Here is a 12598-nt window from a genome sequence, read left to right as displayed (position 1 = left end):
TATATATGTATGTGTGTGTGTGTGTGTGTGTGTGTGTGTGTGGAATATATATATATATATATATATATATATATATATATATATATATATATATATATATATATATATATATATATATATCTATATGCATATATATATATATATATATATATATATATATATAATATATATATATATATGTGTGTGTGTGTGTGTGCATAATATATATATATATATATATATATATATATATATATATATATATATATTATAATATATATATATATATAATATATATATACAGTATATGAACAACAATGACTGCTATCGAAGTAAGACGTTACTGTGCAGGGCTTTCCCGCAGGAGCAGGGCGACACAAACTTGGTGAAGCAGACGGGGCTGGGATATGGAACCTGGACGTCTGGCAAAGAAGGCATCACTCTCACCTGGAAGGACCTCAGCGTGTACGTCCCCCAGAAGACCGCCTGGTTCAGGAAGGGCAATGACCAGAGGCCATTTAAGCGCGTCCTTAACAATGGTAAGAGTAACAATGTCATCTATAGAATATGCAATCTATAAAACTCTGAAATGTGTTCAAGGAACTAACATTAGTAAGCTGGTGATGATAATAGGAATATCAAATATCAAAGAACGATTAATATTACCCCAGTTTTTTGTAACATTTTTCTACCCCCAAAAATGTGACCTATATTTACATAAACAATAATAGATTGTGTAATGAGTTTATAGTCTGTTCATGCAATCCCTCTTTTTTATTATAAATTTAGTATTGCCCAGTAAATATTCCTTTGGTTTATAAAAATAGTAAAAAGATTCAAAATTAGTTATAAAACTGCTGGAACTCGGCAAGAAAAAAAAAAAAAAGAGGAAGGGATGGGATTCGTAACCTGACCCTTCATGTGACCTCACCGCAAAGACCGCATCCAAACCTCACCAGGCAGTCCCTCTCAATATCCCCGAATCGCGCCATGTTACCCGACTGACATCATCACGTCTCACCGCAGCGTCACAACTCAATTTCTCCTCAGTTTGAAGTAGATGCTTTATGTAAGAGAGGTTGCCGCGCTTTTGTGTGTAGGATGACATTGTTTTCCGTCTATGTTCATAATTAATAAGGTACCCACGACAATTAAGAAATAAAACAATTTGAAGGGCGCCAGTTCAAGGCGAAATACGAGCAGAGTTGGAATGTAACGGGAAACATTGCGGCATTGCATTGAAAGCTCTATAGATTCGATGTAGCAAAGAATATAATATTAAAGTTCCAGGCCTCCTTTGTTTAGGAGATAATAAGTTATTTCATTCATGACCATGTAATAAATAAAGTTAAGTCATTGAATTATAACTATAATTTGTCTATATTTCTGCAAGTGTTGAAACATCCATTCTCTTACTTGCAGTCTCAGGTGCCGTCAGACCTGGTAGCTTGGTGGCTCTCATGGGTTCTAGGTAAGTAGTTTCGACCTCCCGTTCCGTTATTCTGTCACTCCTTTCTATTGTGAATAAAAATGTGCATGAAAAAAACAGAAATCAAATGAATAACGGGCCATACACTGTATAGAAAAGCAGACAACCAGATACTGGATAATGTGACTTACTTTTTACATAATGGCAAATATCCTCCTGCCAGTCATCGTAATCTACCGCGTGAGTGTTCCCCCAAAAGGAATGATAAAACAATACCTTTAATACGGCCATTACCAGGAGTCTCACGCGCATAGCTATATCTGTCAAGGAAACTAACAAAGCGTCTTTTCTTGTAGTTTATATGAAAACTCTGATGTTACTTAAGTTGACATATCGGATGGTTCATAAAGGCTTCTAATTATCTTCTAAGACTTTACAGCGTATTCTTTAGTTTTTTTTTTTTTTTTTTCATTCTCGGAGTTCACTTCACAGTCACATGACTCTCCATTCACGTTCCATGTCGCGCTTTACGTATTTGCACCTCAGTCATAAAATCTAGCATCCTCCATTTTTACTTGTTTAAAGTATTTCCTGTAGTTTTAGAAATATTTCATATGGTTTTCATCGTTCATGGGTGTGGATTTGGAGAAGGAAAAAGAGCAAGAAATCACATTTGCTCAGCAATTTAGATTTCATTTAGGAAAACCAAAGGATGCTGACTTTTATAATTTAAGTGAGATATTTTGTTAACCAAGGTGTATCATTTCATCCAGTCGCATTCTCTCTCTCTCTCTCTCTCTCTCTCTCTCTCTCTCTCTCTCTCTCTCTCTGCCCATAATTGTCCGAATAAGAAAAAAATCCTGAAAGCGAGCATATCTACACTGAAAAGTATGACTGCATTTTGCCGTCATTTTGACCAACCGCTGTGGGAGCATAGACCAACGCGAGGCTGAAATTTAGAAGAAAGGGTCTCAGATGAAGTGTTATGCTGTGAACTTTTAGTAATTGTATGTTATTCATTTCTCCCCTACAAGCAATAAGGACTTCGGTGGGAAGTGACTTTTGGAAGGCTTCCAATGAATCAAACCATTTTTCAAAGGTTCCCATTCAAAATTGTACACCACCCCTGGCCTTTAATCTGTCAGTTTATTTGTCAGTGAGCAGCAGGAATACGCCAAAGGTTATGTGGATATTTTTGCAACATTTTCCCGAAAGTTTGTCCTCGTGCCTGGCAGTAGGGGATGACATTTGGAAAAGATGGGAGAGTAACGTTTGGTGTGATTAGCGGTTTCCGAAGTGTTGTGCAGGCTTCCTGGCGACGAAGGACTAATATGGTCCAAAGATCACTAACTGTTTCTTAGTAGTACTTCAACGATTTTACCGTCAATAAATGGTGAAACCTTTCATTCCGCGGGACTTGACCGCCCTTTCGCAACCAGTAACGAATGCACGGTACCAATTCCTGGATATTGTTCTCTATTTATGAAGTGTAACTATAAAAGTGCGGGGGACGGTTAAAACCAGCGCGCGTTAGTGATTCAGACGCAATGGGTCTAAACCAAATATTCCTAAATAGTTTGCTCTCTTCCGGAATTGGAACGCGACTTCTGTCACCTCTGGAGCAGAGTCAATATTGACTGTTTTGGTGCAGCTCTCATAACCACCGAGATATGACAATCAATCAATATTCTATATATATAATAGCTGGTTACCACCCTGCGGGCGGGTCCCAGCTAGATTGGTCCGTGTAACCCAGAGCATTGGAATCTTTCTGATCATTAGATTCATTTGACCTTGCTCTGAAGCATGCGAAGCTGCCTCGCTTTTTCGTCCAATTCTTGTTCTTTTCTTAGGTGGCATTTGTACGTTGGACTTCAGCTGCTGCTGCAAAGGAAAAACAATAAATGTTGAAAAATGTAGGGGTAGACTCAACCGTAGACATACACACACATACTCACATACGCACATCAGGACTAAAATAAAAGTCATTACTGGCTTCCCTACTGTGGTAAAACTTCTTTCGTCGATTGATGAAGTGAAATGTATTTTTAACTCACATACACACCCTGATTTTCGAAAATCCACCTTTGGAGCACAAAACTGCAAAAAAACTGGACACGTGATTGATTGTGATGAATTCAATGAAGAATTAACATGGATAAGAACGCCCCTGATTTTGATGTATATAGAGGTCCTTATGAGCATGAAACAAGAAAACTGGACACGTGATTGATTGTGATGAATTCAATGAAACCGCCCCTGATTTTGATGTATAAGGTGAAGTCAAGAATATCTCTGTTAATTAGCATAGGAACATTACTCAGCTAATAACCTCACAGAACGGGAGAACTCAATGTAAACAAAATTCATGTTGCTAGAGCAAGTGTTCCCAATTATCATGATCCACTTCTGTAGAAATTTTGGGAGCCCGGGGGTTTCCGGGTTCCCGAACGGAGGTCTCTTCCCGGGGTGGAAACCCATTTCCGTTCCGAATCTCAGTCCCGTCAGACCGACGGCCCGGTGCCCATACCAATCATACATACATACATACATAGCCACACAATGCATATATATATGATATATTATATATTTTTATTATAATAATTTATTAAATACCTACATACATTACATATATATATTTTAATATATATAACCAAAAATATATCTATATATATATATGATATTATACATACATATTATATAGTACCGACTACATACATACGGTATATAATAATATAATTATCTGGCATACATATATGATAATATATATATATCTATATATATATATATATATATATATAATGCGTGTGTGGGGATGTGTGCCATTATTAAATATGCAATTTACCAATCCTTACTAAAAAGCATATTCATCTGGCAGCTTCATATAAACGACTACGCTAGTGTTTTTTCTAACTACTGCGTATGATAAATTCGTAGAATAACGAAGTCTACGGGCATAACCAGCCCCGACGGCCCGGGCGCCCATACCAATTATACATACATACATACACACATTGCCAAATATATTATATATATATATATATATATATATATATACTATATATATATATATATATATATATATATAAGCATACATTTGCAGGCCTAGTTAAATGGGTGAAGATTGGCGTCAGGAAGGACGTACATCCATCCATAACGTACCTGTCGAGAACAAATATGAAGAGACATTCAGTGAATGTTAGAAACCCCAGAAAAGGCTCATTAAAACCTGCAACCCCAACTAGGGGTTAAGCTGAGAATAAGTTTTCAGTGTATATATATATATATATATATATATATATATATATATATATATATCTATATATATATATATATATTCTTTTTACTATATATAATGCAGATCTTTCAGACGAAAGATTACAGCATAAGAGCATAACAAAAGTACAGAAATTATTGTCGTAGATGTTTCACAGTTAAAGTTACTTTTGGGCCTCTCTCTCTCTCTCTCTCTCTCTCTCTCTCTCTCTCTCTCTCTCTCATCATGTGAAGCTCCGGTTGTCATAGGCTTCGTGTGAGAAAGTTCTAAGGTTTCTCTCGGCTTCTTTACACTTACGTAACACGTTAAGTCATTCCATCTCCTCGTCTTGCCCAACAGAGGCGTTCATTTCTCCATTTCTTTTCGGAGCGCCTTTTCATTTTCCTTCTTTGAACATTTTAATACTATTATTACTATACTGTTGGTATCGATTTTATCAAATCATTTTTATATTCGTCAAATCATCTATTTACTCTATGTAGTGCGGAAAAATGTGTGCTGTTCGAATCTCAGGATTTGAATATCAAAAGCTCAGTGGCGCAGGGAAAGAGAGAGCATGGAAGTATGGAACTATACCGGCAACTGGAATCCATACCATTATTAACATACCTCAGTAAGGCACTCTGTTCTCTAGGGAGTATTTGGTGATACCGATGCAATACTTCTCGACCCCTGTAATCCATCTTATCAAATTATTTAACTGTAGATGCGTTTATATGCAATACAAGTTCTTTTAGGAAAAAACGTTATAAGACTTTATGGGTATACTTTCATCTTAGTTTATTATAATTATTGAGATTTTCAGGCGCATAAAAATGCTCATAGTAATGATACGTCCCTTTTACGTTCATTTGAACGCGTCTGTCGCATGCTGGCCTTCCATTCCGTCTTCAATTTCGAGTCTGCTTGTTACAAACGTTTCAGAAAGGCTCTAAAGGAAGGGGGAGGGGGGGTCATAAGTGAACAAACGCTTCGGTGACGGCGACCTTAAATTCACTGATACTTCTAAAGTCTCTTTCGCTTCGGCTGTGATTAGCTTTACCTTCGTTTTCTCTCATCTCAGCTGCGTTTCATACCTTTCGTGAACCTCTCTTGAATTTTCTTTGATATCATCTGCCTTCAAGCATAGGCTCATGACTTTCCATGCTTCATTTTTTTTTAATATAGAGTTCTTCTGCTACGCAAGTGAAGGTTCTTATACCACGAGAGTTACTTTTGAAATACTTCATATGGACGTTATTTTTCGCATTTGTATTCCACGAATGACTTATGTTGTTTAATCCACAGCGGAATTCGTTTCATCAAACTGTAATCTTGGAATTTTTTGCGAGAACAAAAAATGTGGGTCATTATTGTTCTATTGATGAGTGAGATTCCTTTGACAAACTAGTTAACCGCAACTTTCGTCCTTCAGTGGTGCTGGGAAGTCCACCCTCATGACTGCCCTGGCTCATAGGACTCCTGGCGGAGTGATCGTCGACGGAGACATCCTGGTCAACAGTCGAAGGGCCACCCGCACGATGGCCTCCCTGGCCGGGTACGTGCATCAGGACGACCTCTTCGTCGGGTCGCTGACGGTCAAGGAGCATTTGACTTTTATGGTACGACTTCGCTTCACCTTTCTGCAACCCTTCCAAATACAAAATTCCACAGTTAATTTGCTCTTAGCAGGAAGCTAGATTATATTTTCTTTTAGTAACCAATGCTAATTCATTATTCACATGCTTTTGGTCAACTGTAAAGCAAAGCAACAAGTCAATAGTGTGTGTATGTGTGTTCCTTTAGATAACCACTTGCACATTTCTATTACATTTATTATTCATAATTGTGCAAATGGTGGTTGCAATAGAATCCTGATGTATTTCTCTCATAGCATTATCATTCACAAACAAAGAAAGTTTATTTAATTAAAGCATTGCACATTGTATACATTCTTATTGGCGTTCTTTGTTGTTTTCGGAAACGAGCAGGCCAGGCTTCGAATGGACTACCGCAAGACGCAGTGGCAGCGTAGCGCTCGCGTTCAAGAACTCATGAAGGAGCTGGGACTGCTGAAGACGCAGAATACCCGGATTGGGATCCCTGGCCAGGATAAATCGCTCTCAGGAGGAGAGAGAAAAAGGCTTGCTTTTGCAACAGAGGTAAGTCGGCTTTATCTATATTTGAAGGAAATTATATATATAATAGCATATGGATTTTTGTCGCATCACCGCGATTCATATAGCTACAAAACTCCTTTAATATCCAATTCGCTCTACCTCGGAAGTAATATATTTTCATATATGTTAAGCGATGGGGAATTTTTTAGTTGATAATAATTTCGTCCTCTCGTGGATTCGAACCAGCGCACACAGGAGAAATCAGGACTTCGGTGACGTCGCTGTGGTGTTGATTTCTCCTCCGCGCGCTAATTCGAATCCACAAGAGGACAACATTTTTACCGACTAAAAAATTCCCCTTCGGTTAATATATATAAAAACATATTAATTCCGAGGTAGAGAGAATTGGATATTAAAGTACATTAATGCATATAATAGTGTATGTATATATGTCTTATATACATATATTAATATATATAATATATCATATATATATATATATATGTATATATAAATCACCATAAACGTGATTGGAAATATTTTGAAGTAATAAAAGTCCACACTTATGTAAGATGTGTATGTACGGCTGATGAGGTTTTACTGATCAAGTAGACGAAAGCTCCCGTCTTTAAGAAATTTTAATACACATCTTACCTAAGTGTAAAATTTTATTACTTCAATTATATATCATGAATATATATATATATATATATAATATATATATATATATATATATATATATATATATATATAGTATGTGTGTGTGACAAAAAAAGATGACGTTATAGGCTGATATGGAGTTCCTGGAGTAAGTGGAAACTGTTCCGTGGAATTCTGAAAGGGGGCTTGGTTGTTGTAAAAACACGGTTCACAAACAAACATCAGCAAACACAGCTGGAAAACAAAAAAGGGAGGAAAAGAAGAAGTTTAAATATTTGCTGGTTCATAGTTAGTGAAAAAGCAAGTCGTTAAATATAATCGTGAATAGAAGAGTGACTGAAGGTATGTACATCTGATCGTCATTTGACGGAAGCCGATGTTCAGATACATGGAAGTGTAAGTTGGAGAGAAGAGCTGAAAATGTAGTTGTAAAGGTAGAGAAGACAAGTGAGTCTGATAAGGTGAAAGAAAGGAGAGCTTATAAGGAGAAAATGGATGAAGAATAGAATAGGGTTGAAGACAAATAAGTTGAAGGCTGCAAGAGGAAGCAAAAGCCAGAAGTGATGGGAAGGAGAAGTGATATATTTACAGAAGAATGGGTAGAGGGATCAAAGACAAGTTTACAGAGAAACAGAGAGCATGCAATAAAAAAAACACCAGTAATAAATGCGCCGAATAAATACATATAATGCTATATGAAACTCTCAGCCACGGCCCGGTGGTGTATTCCCAAACTGTAACCGACTACCGACCTTCCCTGAAAAAAAAGCGTGACGTCATATCTTTAAAATTAACCATAAAATCTGCTTTAAAATAATCACATTATTTTTCCCACACCCATATTTCTCTTACGCAAGTTATCTGAACAAACGTAACGTAACCTAACCCAACCTAACCTAGGGGCGTGACAAAAAGAAGAAAAAAAACGGGGCTAGTGCAGTAATAGTATACTCGCACATCTCGGGAATTTGCGGCCCGATGGTGGCATGTGTTGTCGGCACCTATAGCATTGCCAGACGCACGATCATGGCTAAGTTTAACCATAAATAAAATCAAAACTACAGAGGCTAGACGGTTGTAATTTGGTATGTTTGATGATTGGAAGGTGGATAATAAATTTGCAGCCCTCTAGCCTCAGTAGTTGTTAAGATCTGAGGGCGGACAGACAAAGGCATCCCAATAGTTTCCTTTTCCAGAAAACTGAAAAGTTGTGTTGGGCAGAAGGTGAGCAAAGATTCCAGGAAGATTAAGTTGCCCTACGAGGAGGTAAATAAAAAGTAAATGAACGAGCAATGGATTTCAGAATAAAATGACATACGCCAATGCAGAGATGCTTTCTGAAGAGGATGCAGTCCTGTGTTCTTGGTCTGAGTACTTGAAGATTTGTTCATTGTAGAGAGTAGAAAAGAGCAGAGCCGAAAAGGACAAAGGTCGAAGGGGTCAGGGTAAGACCGAGGATATTCGGGGCAGTTACGGTTGAGGACGAAAGGATGGCAGTTGAACACGCAGTGCCGAGGACAATGATGGGGGTGTGACTGAGTGGCGGACCAGCCAGTGTAAGGAATGCCTAATTGAGGAAAATTTTCCAAAGTAATAAGTGCGAGATATAATTATTTCTTACTGTACCTGACAGCCGGCTGCTCACTCTATCAGCCTTTTGAATTCATTATTGTATTTTCATTTCGAAATACCGGATACCTGCCCTTTTACTGCATATAAGATCCTCCAATAGATGACAGTACAGGAGAGTTGTTGAACATCATTACTAAATATGACTATAGGTGCCCTAGCTGTCCACTTTTTTGAGACTCGATGGGTCGAAGGCCCTCAGTTGAAGGGAGTGAGCAACAGAGGGTTAAAACGTAGTCGAGAAAGAAACCGTTACATGAAGATAACTGTCAGTTTTCCCTTCGTCTAATTTATGAGAGAGGTCATTTCAGGCTTCCCAGAAGGAGGAATAACAGAAAGGAAAACTTGTGACAATGTTTCTGAAACATGCGTCACTTTCCTACTTACAACAAGCCACCACAGAGTACAGTATGCGCATTATTTTCTCGTTTGTCTCTTTGATTGTCTTTGACATAGAAGAGAATTAATTCTACACAATAATGAGTCTCCGTCTTTTCTCTAAAGAAGTGTGCGTGACGTACAGTCTATAAAGAAAGATTAATTTCTTAGACAGTCGAACCGCATCTGTTGTCTTCTTTTTCTTCTTCTTCTAATACTAAAATGAATTCTTGAGAATGACGGGGTCACGTCGAATATCGTTATAGAGCGATTGATCATCCTTTAATGAGCTCCCCCTTTTCTTATTCAGTTCAAGCCTTTGTAGAACGATAGAAACCTTCAAAGGAATTAGAGAGCTCGGTTATCGTCTACCTACCATGCCGAGTAGAGGCACTGATGGCATAACGAAGGGATATTCTTATCTGCTCTGATGATGCATTTTAATAAGGAGTAAAATTTCCTCGAAGGGCGATTGGCTTGCGCTTTTTGCTACTTACAAGTGGACCTACGCCTCAAGCCACGTTAATTGGCGTGGATTTACGGTCTTGCTTTCCTGTAGAGCAACTGAACTCTGTCGTTTGTTTTCGCAATTCTGTAGCAATAACTACTGTCCCGGTAAAGTGGAAAACTTAAGCCAGACTTCCTCTTTTCATGGTTTCATCTTAGCAATTACCGATGAAAGGCCTAGTTTCCTAATACCACGTGTCGCGGGATCATATTTTATCCTCAACGATCGAAACCAACTGGCAACTTTGCCTTGAAAGCTGTAGACGTGTTGCAGAGCAGTACTGCCTATACTCAAGGACTAAAGAATACCAGATCAACCCACCAGCGACCCAAATGTGTCCCCTGCTGCGCTGGTAAACACTGGGTCGGATTATGACGTCAGAGAGTCCTGGTGTTCAGTGGTAAGCTCTTCCACTTATTATAAACTGGTCAACTGAAACTGTTCATAAAATGTTTCGTTGCGCAGATTATGGGTGTTCTTCCAATAAAAGTAAAGCGAAAGAAGAAGCAACTTTGGTAAACAATGTGTTTGCGAAACATGCATAGGCTAGAGAAAAATGACATCATTTGCCTTTGGAGTTGCCTTCGATCCATGGCCACTATGATGATTACCTTTATCAACAACAAACCTACGAGAAGTTGACCAATGATTTCTCACAACCTATTTAGCCTGACAGTAGCCGGCGACGAGATGAATAATTCTTATCTCTGTATCTTCGTCATCATCATTATTATTATTATTAGCAGTAACAGTAGTACCAGTATTAAGATGTGAATTTGTTTATGAGAAATAAACCAAAAAAGCCTGCAACTTCCCAAGCAATCTCCGACTGGCATTCTCGGAGCAAAAAGGAGAAAATTGGTGAACTCGTGAGAAAGTAGTGAAAACGAAAAGAAATAACGCAAATGGAAACTATCAGCAAAAGTCGAAAGGCAGAGTAGGAACTTTTCTTCTAACCGTTTGGCAAATTGTCGACTCAGTTAACGCCTTCCTGTTTTAAATCCCGGTTTTGTTTACCCATAATAATAAGTATCAATAAAACAAAACCGGAATCATGAGAAACACAAACGTAAAGGAAAGTATCATAAGTTAAAAATATTCAAGTAGTATCTATTCTGTGTACACGCGCGCGCACACACAAACACACACACGCACACACACCACACACACACACACACACACACACACACACACACACATATATATATATATATATATATATATATATATATATATATATATAAGTATGTGTGTGTGTACGCATTTGCGTGTGTGTGTGTGCGCGCGCGTGTGTGTATGCACGTGTTTCTATACTATAAATTATATTTATTTCTAATATTCAAATGCCGTGAACAGATTCTTACAGATCCTCCGCTGCTCTTTTGCGACGAGCCAACCACAGGACTGGATTCCTACAACGCCAGAAAGTTGGTGCGCATGATGAAGGACATGGCTGCCCGCGGGAAGACCATTCTTTGCACCATCCACCAGCCATCTTCCGAAGTCTTCGCCATGTTTGACAAGTTACTGCTGCTGGCTGAGGGTCGCGTGGCCTACATGGGATCCTCGTCTGGTGCCCTCGAGTTCTTGGACAGGTACCTACTACAACTAACTTTAGTACTAATCACGGATGGCTTAAGGACCTATAGACAATGTTACTTATGCCAACCGATTTTTTTATGGTTATTTTTTTTATTTTTATACAACACCGATATTGTTCCCCGAGAGAATTTCATAATGCCAAGGAAATAAAGATGACGCAAGCAAAGGGAAATTCCATTTCATGAAAAAGAGAAGCATTTTCAGTGGGTATTTGGGTCGCACCGTAAGAGACGCCTCCCTTCAAGAACGATGAGTTGAGATCAGAGAAAGGATTGGGATCTGGTCAAAGGTTCAAGTCTGGGTTAGGCAAGAAACTGAAGCAATTAACAGCTAAGTACTGCGAATTGCTGCGATCTCTAAAGTCACGCTAATGGAATCTGGAGGCCTTTAAGTAATGATGCGGATGAATTTCACGAGAACTAGTTAACATTAACAAAAGACCTGTTCAGAATTGAACAGTCATCATGAGTATCCTAGAAAGCTTAAATACATAGGCTTTTCTATTTTCTTATTAGCAATTTCTGTCACAATTGTTTATTTATATTGCAATAAAGACGGTTAAATATCTCTCTCTCTCTCTCTCTCTCTCTCTCTCTCTCTCACACACACATACACACACATATGCATATGTCAACTTTGATTGCAAATTTTCCATGAACTGGAACCTGAATTCAAAAAACGGGAAATGTATTGCATGCTCCTGTTTTACTGAAGGCATGAAAATATCTTTTCATGATGAAAGTTCGAAGCAACATGTAAAGCATAGCATGGATATCACTAGAAGTTTAGTATTCTGGACTCAATAACACCGGGAGCCATATTTTCCTCATATTTTTAAATATCCTGTTCGCACACTTTCAAAACTATAGGTTGAAGATTGACTGCAGAATGGCTGGAATAAGTAGGGAAGGAAATTGTTCGTATTTTTGCGTGATGCGACAAGAATTGCCTCATCTCTTTTGTTCCAGTTTTGGCGAACGATTTTTGAAAGCAAAACGTTTACATTTCCGTTTTCAGCCGATTTAAAGTCGTCTTTT

The 12598-nt window shown here is 38.2% G+C and overlaps 1 protein-coding gene across 3 annotated transcripts in view; it reads left to right on the top strand.

Annotated features, from left to right (window-relative positions):
• The window catches only part of LOC135218399 (protein scarlet-like), a 40309-nt gene that overhangs the window by 16219 nt on the left and 11492 nt on the right, over positions 1 to 12598 (top strand). For 2 of the 3 annotated variants that reach the window (XM_064254699.1, XM_064254696.1), the window contains exons 2-6: positions 344 to 518; positions 1402 to 1450; positions 6100 to 6286; positions 6656 to 6826; positions 11316 to 11554. In XM_064254699.1, the coding sequence (XP_064110769.1) occupies positions 344 to 518; positions 1402 to 1450; positions 6100 to 6286; positions 6656 to 6826; positions 11316 to 11554 (821 nt within the window). The remainder of the gene's footprint in view (positions 1 to 343; positions 519 to 1401; positions 1451 to 6099; positions 6287 to 6655; positions 6827 to 11315; positions 11555 to 12598) is intronic. The other variant, XM_064254697.1, reaches the window with a different exon arrangement.

Source organism: Macrobrachium nipponense, chromosome 9 (assembly GCF_015104395.2).
Source record: "Macrobrachium nipponense isolate FS-2020 chromosome 9, ASM1510439v2, whole genome shotgun sequence".
Lineage (NCBI taxonomy): Eukaryota > Metazoa > Arthropoda > Malacostraca > Decapoda > Palaemonidae > Macrobrachium > Macrobrachium nipponense.
This window is presented reverse-complemented; position numbering and strand designations above follow the sequence as displayed.